The sequence below is a fragment of the Rissa tridactyla genome, chromosome 9, assembly GCF_028500815.1.
Source record: "Rissa tridactyla isolate bRisTri1 chromosome 9, bRisTri1.patW.cur.20221130, whole genome shotgun sequence".
Classification (NCBI taxonomy): domain Eukaryota; kingdom Metazoa; phylum Chordata; class Aves; order Charadriiformes; family Laridae; genus Rissa; species Rissa tridactyla.
Window position 1 is genome coordinate 13,912,867 of NC_071474.1, and position 15,147 is coordinate 13,928,013.

Here is a 15,147-nt window from a genome sequence, read left to right on the forward strand (position 1 = left end):
TTTCCCGTGGATTTAAAGGGTGTTACCCAAGTGCATTCTCCCAGAGGAAAGATAAGCATTCTGCTTTTATGCGATTCAGATTTTTGAATGCCCAACTCAAACATCAGAGTTTCAGAAGTGCTGGGAATTTGCATTTTCAGATGCAGTTAATAGGATCTGTCGGTGTGTAGCACCTGTAAAAAGTGGGCCTAGGACGTCTTAGAATGCCTACTCAAAATCGGAGCCCTCCTGCAGCCTGAGTGCTTCAGCGAGCCATCTTGGATCAAAGAGCAAGTTAGAAAGTGAGGCAAGGCAGAAACCAGATCTTCTGACTCCTGGAGTCTGGTTCGAGTGATGAGATTATACTGCTCAGCGGAAAGCCGGCCGCGAGAGGAGTGACCTATTTTACCAACGTAGGTCACTTCCATTAGCTCAGTAGTTATTGTTCTGTTGTTTTAATTAGTGCCATTTCAAATAAGTGGCCAGCTCTGTGGAAAGGTCAGTACCTTTCTGAACTCTTCCTGTGTAAAAAGTACGTTGCTAGGGAAACGATACCGGAAAAGTAATCAGTTCTTGTTAGACCTCCAGATACGACATGCAGTTGCTTAGCTGCTGGCCAGGCACATCGCGGTTGAGGAGATGACTCACTCCATCAGTGTAACTCAGAGCAAACATTGTTCAGCCCTGGCCTAGCTACATATGACAAGTACAAACATGTTTTGTAACAATACCAGCTGTTGAAGATTCTGAAGGGGAAAAAAGGGCAATAAATCCTGTTCAAGAATAATTGTGATTCTCTGGTAACGTTCTCTCTATGATATATATGTAGATACACCAGATGATCGTCATAAACATGAACAGGCTTACATAGTTAACTGTTCTCTGTCACGCAGAAAGTACAACTGCTTACTAGATCTTGAGATTCATGTTGATGTGCCATCCAGCTCGCAGGAGAGCTTCAATATTTCTCCTGTAAAATGTAGTCCTTATTAAAAGGCCTGACCTATAAACTTGTCCATAACTTTACTGACAAAATAAAGCTTTGAAAATGGAATATAGTTATTATAATATTCAGTCTGGCTTTAGTGGCAGAACTTGGATCATTAGTGGTCAACAGTGCCATATTATACTTCATGTACAGATGTAACTGTTCGATGCATATGGCTGGAAAACAATGCATATTACCATGTTACTGTACGTGACAAAGTAGTAATAAATATTGTTTATTACTTATACATTGACCTCAAATGAAATTGTTAGCCAAATCGAAAGACTCAGGGAAATTGTAGAATTCCTGATGGGATTTATAGGAGTAACTGAATAATGAAGGATCATAAATCCTATTGCCGTCAGTGGCACATGCTGTATATGGATACATGTAGAATCATAGAATCATAGGGTTGGAAGGGACCTCTGGAGATCATCTAGTCCAACCCCCTGCCAGAGCAGGCTCACCCAGAGTAGGTTGCACAGGAACGCATCCAGGTGGGTTTTGAATGTCTCCAGAGACGGAGACTCCACCACCTCTCTGGGCAGCCCGTGCCAGGGTTCTGTCACCCTCAAAGTAAAGAAGTTCCTCCTCACATTTAGGTGGAACTTCCCATGCTCAAGTTTGTGCCCATTACCCCTTGTCCTGTACCCGGGCACCACTGAAAAGAGCCTGGCCCCATCCTCCTGACACCCACCCTTTAAGTATTTATAAGTGTTGATAAGATCCCCCCTCAGTCATCTTTTTTCCAGACTGAAGAGACCCAAATCCCTCAGCCTTTCTTCATAAGAGAGGTGTTCCAGTCCCCTAATCATCTTGGTAGCCCTTTGCTGTCCCCTCTCCAGCAGTTCCCTGTCCTTCTTGAACCGGGGAGCCCAGAACTGGACACAGTACTCCAGGTGCGGCCTCACCAAGGCAGAGTAGAGGGGGAGGATGACCTCCCTCGACCTGCTGGCCACACTCTTCTTGATGCACCCCAGGATGCCATTGGCCTTCTTGGCCACGAGGGCACATTGCTGGCTCATGGTCATCCTGTTGTCCACCAGGACTCCCAGGTCTCTTTCCATCGAGCTGCTCTCCAGCAGGTCAGCCCCCAACCTGTACTGGTGCATGGGGTTATTCCTCCCCAGGTGCAGCACCCTACACTTGCCCTTGTTGAATTTCATGAAGTTCCTCTCTGCCCAACTCTCCAGCCTGTCCAGGTCTCTCCGTATGGCAGCACAGCCTTCTGCTGTGTCAGCCACCCCCCCAGGTTTGTGTCATCAGGGAACTTGCTGAGGGTGCACTCTGTCCCCTCATCCAGGTCATTGAATATATTGAAAAGGACTGAACCCAGTACCAACCCCTGGGGAACACCACTCGTCACTGACCTCCAACTAGACTCTGTGCCCCTAATCACGACTCTCTGAGCTCTGTCCTTCAATCAGTTTCTATCCACCTTACTGTCCATTCATCTAACCCACTCTTCCTAAGCTTCCCTATGAGGATGCTGTGGGAGACTGTGTTGAAGTGTTTAGAAGTGTGCAACTTCTAAACGCTACAGTCTATCAGCTGTAGCTGATATCTATCAAACATTTGTTTGATAACACTGTACATTTTTAATTCTGTTTGTTTAATAATACTGTCAGTATGCAGACATTTAAATCTAGAGATGTCTAAGCAGGTTATAAATCTGTCTTGTGGTGGAGTCTTTTTGTTTTCTGCTAATACAAGCTTACTGCAGACACTTTTAAGATAGAACATGAAAGGCACTTAGGAATCAATGCACTTAAATACATGTGGCATTTTAAACATTTAAATACTCCTGTTTGTTTTAAAATACTATGCTTACACTTAAAAATAAGACTAATCTAATAGAATTTGCTGGGTTAAGGTCTAAAATCAGCAACATTTTTGCATTTGCATGAATTAGTGAAGGAGAATAATTTATTCACTAGAGTTTACAAACAATTTTTTAGTTCTTAGCTGTATAATCTTATCCTAAAAACTGTGTCTCTTGCAACAGAGAAATCCTTATATTCCGGCTGGAATACTAGTATGGTTCTGATTCAGGATAAAAAATAGTATCTTGAGCTCAGCTGAAAGGAATTTTTACAGTCCTTTCAATAAGCTTTGGATCAAGTGATTAGTGAGGCATCAATACCACCACTATAATTCTAGCTTGTTTTTTTCTTCACCAGTATGTCTGATGCGGCTTGTAACCCAGCCCAGACCTGTTTGGTTTAGGGCATATGGCAAGGTCAGAAATCACATTAAAAGGATATGTACCGAGCAAAAATAGTTTTCATAAAAAAACCCTAATGTGATGTAGAATTGACAGGGTGCAATCAAGCAGCATGCCAACAAAAACTCCTTACATTTTAATTTTATGTAAATCACAAAATATAGAGGACTCAGGCAGACAGGATTATGTGATTTCTCATCAGATGGCAGGCAGAATTGTTTATGGTGATCTGCCATGAAGAGAAATGTGCTTGCTAAAAAACTAATCTTTAGGTTTCAGTGCTGAGTGTCTCTCCAATGGAAAAAGATGCTCCTGGCTGATAGGTAAAATGTGGGCCTTACATGGAAGATATGACCTAAAATATTTACTAGCACAATAATACCTATTCTGCCACGGTTACCACATCTCATACTGGATATTTTAGCTGTTTATATATAGGGAATATTGACAATTCAAAATGAAGTCACTCAGAAATACCCACCAACTAGCCGACATCTATCAAATTTTGGATCCATGTTTAACTAAACCTTTAAAAAAAGCTGATAAAGGGAAAGAAAATTCTACACCATGTCCGTACTATGACTGAAGAAAAATGGCAGATTTCACGATGATCTGTATTTGTGCATATCTGTTAAGTGTTGTATCACTTTTCCCACATAAGCATACAATGTTTATATCTGAAACATCCATCTTGATGAAAAGGTGCTTTTCCTTTCAAATTAGATGAGTTCAGCTCTGAAATTTGCTTAGAAAAACATTTTCTAGACTTCAAAAGCTGTATACGCGGCCATGGCTGCCTACTGGGTTTTTAGGTAAATGCTTGACTTCAGCAACTTTAAAAAATACTTGTTTTAATCAGTTCAATTTACATATTTATTTCATCTAAATCTAATTTAAAACTTTTTATTAGACTTCTTTTCCAATGAAACCATATAAAATCCAGACAGAGAAGCAGTTTGGGATAATATTTTACCACCAGCATGAAGCACATATTTCACAGTTTTGGATACTTTGTGAAGTTAATTAAAACCTTTCATTGCTTTCATCAGAATAAATTGCTACAGATACTGTTATCTATATTTTGTGACTTACGTGACTTAAATAATTAGAATATCTATGCACGTATTTACTGTCTCTATGAATATTGTCTCTGTTTGGTACACTTATTGTCATGATTTAGTTGTTAAATTTTTTAAATAAGATTGATCAAAGTTCCATATAGCTATTTGTTTGTTCTTTTAGTATTGGCTCTGCATTAATTCTTCAGAGGCAGGGATGAAGACTGTTCCTTTAGATTTCTACTTTCCATTCAAACTGGTGTTGCGGAGAATATAGTATAGATTCTGCATCATATCTGTTGAAGAATAACTGGGGTTTGGTTTTGTTTTGCCTTGATTTCTAGAAAACTTAGATACAATGATAGCTGAGCAGACAAAGAAGAAGCTTGAGAACCCTTCCACTAAAACCAGAACAAAGCTACCAGCAGGTACTTATTCTACAATTTGCTTTTCTGGAATACCACATTTTTTTAACCTATTCAGTTAAAAGCATGCTGATCGCTGTAGAAGCCAGACTTCTAGTTAAAGATAAAGATACAGCTTGGACGTCTAAACAGACAAGAAGAGAGGAATTTTTACTTAGTTGTCCAATCTTTGGGAAGTATATTCACTGCCCTTTTCTTCAGTGGAGTCCGGGCATTATATATATACAAAAGCAAGCTGTATCAATACTTCTTAAGACTTAAGTAAAAACAAAATCATTCTTTGTCAGCTTTGGATTTAGTGAATGCAAATTTCCAATAATTTTTCTCTGGACAAAGGAATATGCCTTTATGAACTACATATTATTGCATTTTAGTCACCTGTATTCAGCTGCTGTTTGTAGGAGCAGAAACAGGCATTCCTGTTCCCAGAGGTCTGGGGTAGAGATGACCTTTATAAACCAATTTCAGCCAGACTCCAATAAGATTCTTCCTCAATCACCAGTCAAAATGTTGTACTTCCTAAAGATTGTATTGATGTGATTTAGAAGTGCTTTTGGTAAGTTTGATAAAAAATTGCTCTTAACGTTATTCTTTTAGACAAGAGTAGTGAAGAAGCAGACAGTACGAAGGAAGAAGCAGCTAAAATGGAAAAGGAATATGAAATCTCAAAGGATTCTACAAAAAATGAAGAACAAAATGCAGCAGGGAACAGTGAAGAGCCCAGAGGTACAAAATGGCTAATGCTTTTGCTACATATGTATACTCCAAGTGATTAGAATCCTCTCCTATCTTTGGTATTGTTTTTCCAGTGTGTTAGCATAAATATCTTCAGCTTGTAGTTACTGGGAGTCGGCACACAGCAGCTTGATTTGGAAGCGTACTTATTTGCCTGCTTTTAAATATATGAAACTATATGCCATGCTCACTAAGGCCATAATCTTTCACAGAATTCATAGCCCGTTTTGAGAGCAATATGAAATGCATTTTGACACAGTAGTGCACAGAGATTTTACTTCTTTGCATCTGTGGCTTTTCAGTGAAATCAGATCATCAGGATATTCAATATTCTGAGTGAGCCCTATGATTTCTCTAGCTTCTGTTAGAACAAGCTGGTACTGAAAGGTACTGAAAAGTTCTGCAAAGTGAAACAATTTGCAATACTCAATGCCAGAGGTTAAAGGTCATCAGCAATTAGCCTGTTTTACATAGCTTTGAAAACCTATTACAGTAAGTTAGTGTCTCGATAAGCAAACTTAGCACAGTAGTACTTTTATTATCACACTCGCTGAAGTCGCTCTGCCCATGGCGTGCAAATCAGCTGCTACATCTCAAACCAAATCTGCAGAGGACAGATACTATACTATACTTACACTGTACTTCAGAGTCTGTCTCCCAAAGACAAGCACTGTTTTGAATAATCTTATATAACCGAGCAAGTAAATCTTAGAAGTGGTTGGTGCGTAAACTTGTAAGACAAGAGTGGGTTCATTCTAGGTCTGTGTGTGGATGAAGAACTTACTGAGGGGACGGAAAGTTGGAGAAATTAGTTTGGCAAGTGACGGTTACAGTATAATACTTCAGGCTCAGCCATGTCCCTTAGTAGCATGAGTTCCACAGTCTAGCTGCGTCTCCAGAGTAAGTTCTCCCTCCTGCACACAAAAAAATCCTCCTTCACCCACAATTTATTGACTAGACTTGGTGGACTTCCTTAGGAAGTGATGTATAGAGAGGAGATTTGTTGGGTAATGAATGCTGAACTTTCAAAGGAGGATGTTGGTTGAGGCAGAAACCTTTCAGTGGGTTCTTATTGCTATGGATCCAGCATAAGCATCTATGTTGTTTCGTCAGCTGGTTTAAAAAAATTGCTTTTAATCTATTTTGCACTGATGCTGTTTTATGCTCATACTTTTTTGGATGCATATGTTTTCACTGCAAAATGCTTGGTAATCAGTTGCAGTAATCAAGGCTACAGTAGATTGTCTGGTTCAGTCCTGTGGGCAGTGCAGACATATAAACTATTAGCCACTCACAGATAGAAGGTGGCATTTTTTTCCAGCAGTGGTTATTTGAGCATAGAAGAGGAAAATAGCTCAAGATGGCTATCTGATTTCACAGTGAAGAAAAATGGTCTCATACCTATAGGAAGTGATAAATAACATATTTTGCTTGTCTGTTGAAGATTTGTCAGTTCAGTTTGGTTTGGGTTATTTTCCTTTACCTCTAGAAAAATGTTCAGCCCAATAGTGTTTTAGAAATTTAAATTGGATCCGTATTTAGTTCTTTGTCTCATCATGCAATGCCCTTTGCTCTTTCGTGAAGTATCTTACTATAAAACTAACTCTGCACTCCCAGCTCAAAAATTACAGTATATCTAATACAGTATCCACTTACTAATGGGACCAGACATGCCTAGTTGGCAGTAATAGCCTTCTACATGCTAATAACACTAGGGGGGTTTTTTCTAGACAAATGTAAGAACATTACATCAATAAAGCTCCAGCCAAGTTAAGAATTCAAAATCCATTAGCTGGAATATTTCCTTAGGGGCCTTATTAGGTAATCCTTGAACTAATTCTGTCCTGTGTGCTTTCTAGTCCAAAAATAGCCATCACTTTAAAATTTCAGTTATAACAAGGAGTTATCATAGTAATTTGAATACATCCTTTTTCTCAGTAAATGTAAGTAGGTGTATTTCAGCTTGTCTTTACAAAATACCACAATCTGAGATTTGCTGTATGCTGTTAGTACTACTGAAAGGACTTTTCTGACACTTTGTATATGAGATACTCAAAGCTCTCAGTCTTATTTAAGTCATTCCTTGCTGTCTTAACAGCTTCATCTTTGCTGAGTAATTATTATGATCAAAAAGCTACAGATCGCCTTTAATCCACATATGCAGTATCTGTGGATACCACCAAAAGTTATGTATACAGGTCAAAAAAGCCATGATCCTAAGTTTATGGATGCCTAATCTTGCACAGACAAAACCTGCAGCCATCTGTGGGAATTTTGCCTGACTAAGGCTGACAGGACTCGGGTTTTAAACAGAAACTAAGAATAGTTTTAATCTGCCTTTGCTGTGACCAGCTTCACTCAGTTAAGCAAGCTGCATCAATCATTGATGTACATGCCTGATTTCTCTCTCATCCTTTCCTCTAGGGAAAGCTGAGGCGTATTTGGAAGCAATCAGGAAGAACATAGAATGGCTAAAAAAACACAACAAACAAGGTAACAAAGAAGGTACGAATAAAACCCCTTGACATTGGGGTGGGCACCATATACATTGCAAAGCATGTAATTTAAATTGTGTTGTATAACTTAGCATTATGTTATAAGTTAAATAATAGTCATGCGAAACTGTGCTTGTCTGGATCGTGGTGAGAATTCGTGATGTTAGAGTTAAATAATACAGATCATATAAAAGTTAAATCAATTAATGAAAATAGTAAACTAAGGCAAAATCATGTAACAGTAGTTGGCCACAAAAGACAGTGACTAACCAGCTAGAAGTTAGTCATGTGCTGTCCAGATAGTCATGGTGCTCTGCCTGTCACCAGGTAGCAATACATCAGTTTTGCCTAGCGCTTCATTTCTTCAACATATCCTTTAATTATGGTTTTATACATGAGGTAAATGTTTTCTAAATGTCTGGATGTGCCTAGAAAAGCTCAGTGCATCTGGCTAGCACCGTGCATGCCATCACAAATAGCAATGAGTTTTGTTTCTTAACCATAAATAGTTAAGATACAAATTTATGTCACTAGCACTGGAATATACTGGATTACAGCCCAAGACAACTCTAATGACTTGTAGTCTCACACACAAAGCTGCGTAGAGGGGGAGCAGTGACTGAAGCAGCTGCACAGGGTATGCTCACCAGCTGCTCTGCCATCTGACCCTCGGAGGCAGGGCTGTAGGAGGGCTGGAGGGAGGGAGCTAACAGCAGCAGGATTTCTAGCTTATTTTTTACAGATCTTTATCTATCCATATCATGTTTGCCCTCAAGATCTTACATAAAATCAGCCTCCCATCCCTTCTCTCTGCTATTTCTGGGTCTTCTACTGTCACCCGCTCTGTGAGTGAAGGTTCTTAGCCAAGGGATCCATCTCTGGGGCATGACTGGCGCCTGGAGAGAAGGATCCTTCTTTGCACCGGCCAAGCTGAAGGTGGTCTGAGATGAGATTAGCCCTGGGTAATCTAGCCGCCCTCTCTGTGAGTTGAAGTGTATATGAATTACATTTCCGAGATGAGTGCGTGCCTACAGCCCAACACATTCCTTTTCCTGTATACAAACTCTGTAATAGGAAGGACTTTTTTTAAAAATTTTTTCCCTCTTAAAATCATTTCCAGACAATGGCAACAATGGCAATTAGCAACAGACACACATATTTGCTTAAGAGTTTTCCTGCCAATTCTAATAAATGTTTCTGTTTATCAGGGTACTCATTAGAGTAATTAGATCTCAGTCACGTGTGATTATTTCTCTGTATCACACATACTGACTGGGCAGCCCCTCGCTCCTCCTCATAGTAACCTTTCCTCTGCACTACTGCACTCTGGAAATGGCTGTGACTGCAGATCAATAGCATCTTATCTGCCTGTGAATGCATTAAGATGTACACTTTCTGCGTAGATGGACTTTCATTTGCACTAGAATATCTTTATTGTCCTCTGGCAATGGAAATGAGCCTTAAAGTGAGTGTAAGTTACAACAGAATTAGAATAGTGTTCTTACTCTTCTGATACATTACATTTATTGTGCCTTTCCATACTTTTTATTTTTGTAAAATGCTAATTCAGTTCTCCTGCGATGATGTTAAGGAAGTGCAGTCAGGCTACCCTTATCTAACTGTGAATGCATTGTGCTGTGTTTCTTCAGAAGAAGATTAGGTGGTGTTGATGCGCTCATCAATCATTGCTCCACTTCCACCTGGGAGCTAGCAGAAAAGCAATTTGTGGAATAATATGGCCAGTCTTTTCCACCCCTATTCATGGATTGTTTTACTCACTGAATATACTTGGAAGAAGCTTAGGTTTTCTTCAGGCATATGTTTGTAGATCCTTAACTTTGTATGAATTTCAGTAGAAATTGTTATTCATTCAATGACTAATGACCCTGGAAATGTTAATTTGCATTTTCCCAGTTTAAAAATATCAATTGCCTATTAAGGAGGCAAATAAACTTGAGTGGTCTGGATGATTTAAAGAGAAATGTATCAAGAGCCTAGATTTTGGCCTGATTGGCTTTTGTATCCAAAGTTTGTTCTGCATATATACGATCTATAGGCTCTGTGGGCCTGTCCTGGCTTGATCTTTGAAACCAATGCTCTTTAAGACCAGCTCCTCTCCTCTGTAAATTAGCATCACTCCCACCAGTAGATGGGGGCTGCTGAGTGTCCTATTGCAGTTGGTCTCCAAAGAATGTAACTGCGAGTCATTTAACAAATGCATGCAAATAGCATGTTCGGGTTTTTCACAAAATACTTAGGTAGTTTATCATTTCATAACACTAACAGTAGCTGTTTAGGAATGAAAGTAAATTCTCTAATTAATTGCAATGGCAAATGGCTTGATCTGAATATGCAAAGAAGACCTCACTTCATTTACTGTAGCAGTTTCAAAGCTCAATGTAATGCTGCAGCTGTTGCAGGGAATATAAACCAAAGCTGATTTTTCTAATTACTTGTCCAAATTAATAGGTTGTAAATAAGTATTAGAAATTCACAGTTATCAATTTCTAGGAAAAAAAAAATCAAATTAAATTGCCATGAGATATACAAATTAGCCAGAATCGGGTAATATCTTAATGGTTGTAATCCCATACAGAATGTTTAGTAATTCACATCTCCACGTAATGATCTTAGAATTGTAAATACTATTCTAGAAGGAAAATAAGCTCAGGAATTTCAACGGGAATAAAGTGGATATTATATTAATTTAGTATTTGTTTTTCCATTCATTTCCATTCCATGGTGTCTTTCACTGGAGACTCTCATTCTGACACAGGAATGAAATCTCACAACCTTATTATTAAATTGCTAGGTGCTGTTTGTCCCTATTACTCAGACAGGATGGAGAGACAAACAGGTTACATTCTCCTAAATAATGCTGGTAACAGACCAGACGTGAAACCCTGGCCTCAGAACAGCAAATAGAAAAATTCCTATTAACCCAGATATGGAGAGGACACTTCTGCAGGAGTGGGGAGGTTTGAATATCAATTTTCTGTATTACTCACTTGAAATTGCCTTATACTGTTAGAAAAATGATCGCAAGGATTAGTTTGCTTCTTAATGTCTTTCTGTTTCTATCCAATTTTGGTCACTCAACCATAGAAAGACAGAAAGTCATTATTGTCTGGTTTGTGAAGAATGTGCGGTTTGAAAGAAGGTCCTTCCACTTCTTGCTGTCTGGTGATATACACTGAAGTACATTACAAAGTCACTATTAATATATTCTGAAGGTTCTGTCTGTGGAGCAAGTAATTTATACTGAAAAATTCAGGATGTATCTGTTTTTATGAAAGATATTAATTCATTTAACTTAATGTGAACCCTTAAGACATTGATGCTTTCCAGAGTACTAACTTGTGATTCTAACAAATTAAGCTTTACATTTTATGCTGTAAATTATGACACACACTGAAACTTGTGTTATGTGTGAATATACTGGATCTGTTGCCAGAGTTTCGACTACACAATAGGTTACCTTTTTATGTTGTTTGGAAGTAGAATTCTTTTCATGGAAAATAATGATGTCTTCCAGCACAGGAAAAGTCTACTGAGTGTATGTGGCGTGAATCATGCTGCATAGATGCAACCATCTATCGGAAAAGGAGAAAGGGTCTTTGAGCATGGTATTGCAGATTGGCGCACACACATTGTCAAAGACTACTTTGACACTAACACTCTCATAAAGACCACTCACTGCGCTATTTTTCATGTCAGGATATTGTGTTCTGTATCAAGGTAAATAATTATTTTGATTTATTTTCAGGAAGTCGCTTTCTTGAGTTTTCACTACAGGTGTTTGTAGTAAGTGGGAATTTTATTGAAATTTCAGTAGAAAACAGTCAATTTAATACTTTCTTTTGAATCCCTGACAATTGTGAAAATAATAGGGGTTTAACACCAGCTTTTGCCATGCAGACTAGAACACCAAATCTCTGGACCAGAAAATATTCTTACTTTAGCATTTGCCAGCAATCAATTAAGTGCAAGAGATGATTATTTTTCTTGAATGCTAAAAGCACCGGGGTGTGTGCACAAAGATCTTGTGCAGGTGTCTTGGTTTTCTAAATTGTTTTCACAAGTTGCACTTGTAGTGAATTCTCGTATTGGGTAAAGTGCATATGTTGGATAAACTTTACAATGACATTGTTTCTTAGGTGAAGCAGTGTAATGGCAATGACTCATTGTGCAAATGAATTCTTATTTTTCAGACTATGATCTTTCAAAGCTGAGAGATTTCATTGATCAGCAAGCTGATGCTTATGTGGACAAGGGCATCCTGGACAAGGAAGAGGCTGACGTAATTAAACGCATTTATGGCAGCCTGTAAAAAGCTAGTGGCTGCCAAACATGTAGAAAACTAGTATAGCTTCCCCCACTCCCGGCTCAATGACTTATGATCTGTTAATTTGAGGATATCATTAGAAATGCTCTGTTTACATTGTACCGACAACTTTCTAGACAGAAACGAAGAGCTGTAGTGCTCCGTTCACTGACTGCATACTGTATTTTCCTACACTCACAAATCAACCCTAAACGCCAAATTCTGACACTGAATTTCTATTTGATAGGGTCAACGTTTATGTAATGTTCTCTTTGATTTATTATTTATGTTGGGTTTAATTTTGTAGATAAACCAACCATTTCTGATGGAAAGTTCTTTTAATGCTACATCTTTTTGCTGTCACTCCACTAGCTTTCTATAGATGCAACTATGTAAAGGGCATTATTAGAAAATAGTTCATAGTTCTCTGAATAAAATATTTGAAAATAATTTACCTATTAAAGTATTCATTAATCTTAATATGATTTTATATCCAGAAATCTTGGTTTTAAATCATAGTACTTTTTTTTTTCTTGACCCTTTTTTATTTCTTTATGTAGTATTCTGTAACTTGGACTATAGTGTCCTTAGCAACTGATACACCTTTGACACTGCAACTGCCTTTCACATTACAGAGCTATATTCTCCCCGTTGTTGCTTCATTCAGCATGTATAAACATTCTCTTTGGTGCACCATTTGATGATTGTGCATGCATAATTAGTTGAATTCCTGATGTGAGTAGCCTGATAACAAATGTAAATAGCCATTACTTTCTTTAAAGAAAAAAAAAAAAGGAAAGCAATTCAAGTCATTTTGCATGGGAAAGGGAGTTTGGAACTAGAGATGTTGTTAAGAACATGGGCCCTGCTTTTCAGAAAGGCTTAACTTAACCTATCGTATTTCAACATCTCTGAATATCAAGGCTGTGATGTGTTTACTGATTTCTGATCTGTGTTGAGCAGTATTATTTTGGAAAACTATTTTTTGGGCATATATATGCTATCATTAGCCAAGAATTTGGTACCTCCTAAATAATGAAAAAAGAAAACGAAATGTCACCCTCATTCTTCTTCCTCAATTTACAGAGTTTTTGAAGAGTGATTTAAGATCTTTTATATTTAAGTGAATGGAAAATTTTATGTATGAAGAACTCATGAAGCATGATCAAAGGTAAAGAAGTTTTTAGAAGAGTAAATTTTAAACTGAGTTCCAGAAGATGTAAATCTGAGACTTATCCCCTGCAGCAGTCATTTGTCTAACTGAACCCCACGAAAGCCCTGTTCTCTTTAATTACAGGTTATTCATTGATAATTGAGGTTATCCCTGCTCTGATTTTTGTAAAAATCTCATGATAATTCTGAAATTGATAACAATCAAAAAATGTTGGCTGATGCAGAGGTCGGTATCTGCCTGCCAGTGAAGGGAGATCCTGGCTCACAGCACAAAGTTCTGTAAATGTTAAATGGGCGGATCGTTTCCATCCTCATTTTCTCAGCACAGCTGGAGATTAAGGAAGAGGAGATTTGAGCAACGTTTCGTAGCCAACTGAAGTAAATGTTGGAATCCCTGCAAAATTATCAACTGGGCATTATCAACAGAACATTATTGGTAACAAATATTAAATGATGTGATAGCAACGAGGTGTAACAGCATATCTATTTGAAAACTGGTGATACATAAGCCAATGAATGCTTTCTAGCATACAAAAAGTACGTCACTGCCTGCTCATACACATCCTGATATGGATCATTGAGTTCCAGTATCAGTCACTAATGGTGGTGTTTGTTTTAAGATAAAAACTCTATCCGGAAATATAGTCAATGTAACATTCCTGTTTGAAAAATAGTCCCTTAGAAACACTGCAGAAATTAATTAGGAAAAAGGAATTCCTGTTATTTTGAATCGGTGTATTTGTTCTCATGTAAGCCCTCTAATTATTATCATCATCGTCATCATCTAATATTCCCAAAGAACAGAATTTCTTCTTGTCCCTATAGATCTCAGTTGTTTTCTGCAACAGCTTGTGACTTAGTTTCTTACGTGACTATCGCACTGGAAAAGTGGACTTTTGGATTTATGAAAGAAATCTGGAGAAAGATAACTAACCATAGACCTTTGCAGGTAGGGAAGTGGTAGCGATCTAGGATCTGCACTTAGAAAACAAAAAGGACAAACTTTCCTTCCTCAATGTCTACTTTAAAAAAACAGCAAACTTTCTTCTCCTGCCAATATAATGAGCAATTTAATAATATTTTTCATTTTCATTGCAAGTTAGGTTCATACTTTGGCCTCTGAGTCTATGCAGGAGTCCTATGGAAAGATGCCATCAACTAGTGACCAGTGATTATGAAGAGTTATGTGTCCACAAAAAGGCTAGTGCAATATTTTTTAACCTCTCAGTTTTGCAAATTTATTAACTTCAACAAAGCATAGATGACATAATTTAGAAAAAAAAAGTAGTCCACTGGGTATGCTCTGATTGTAGTTGACAGTATGCATGTTCTCGGGCCTGTTCTGTGCTTGCCCTGCTGCTGTGCATCACTTGGGGTACACACATAACTAATGAGACCAACCTGATGACTAGCTGAGAACAGAGCAAGCCCTCTGACAGATGGATGAGCAATCATCTCAGCTACATTCTTCAAACTAGATTCACTTCCCATCCTGCCCAAGCCCATTAAACTTGTTATTTGAATTCTTCAAATACTGCTTGCATTGCTGGGACATCAAATGAACTTCTATCGGTAAATCACACCTTTCAGAACTAGACAGTCAAAACACAGCCAGCCTGATGAATCACCCTGCATTTCTAACAGGCTACGACTGACTGACGCTAAATAAAAGCAAACGAGTGATGCGAGTTTCAGCCTGCACCACAGATCAGTCCTTCTTTTGAAGGGAATACTTGGAGCACATGA

The 15,147-nt window shown here is 38.2% G+C and overlaps 1 protein-coding gene across 2 annotated transcripts in view; it reads left to right on the forward strand.

The window, feature by feature from the left end:
- The window catches only part of SCG3 (secretogranin III), a 29,276-nt gene extending 15,204 nt beyond the window's left edge, over positions 1–14,072 (forward strand). The window contains exons 9-12 of one of the 2 annotated variants that reach the window (XM_054214790.1): positions 4,594–4,677; positions 5,272–5,400; positions 7,834–7,914; positions 12,116–14,072. In XM_054214790.1, the coding sequence (XP_054070765.1) occupies positions 4,594–4,677; positions 5,272–5,400; positions 7,834–7,914; positions 12,116–12,234 (413 nt within the window). In that variant the 3' untranslated portion in view covers positions 12,235–14,072. The remainder of the gene's footprint in view (positions 1–4,593; positions 4,678–5,271; positions 5,401–7,833; positions 7,915–12,115) is intronic. The other variant, XM_054214791.1, reaches the window with a different exon arrangement.
- The last annotated feature ends 1,075 nt before the right edge of the window (positions 14,073–15,147 follow it).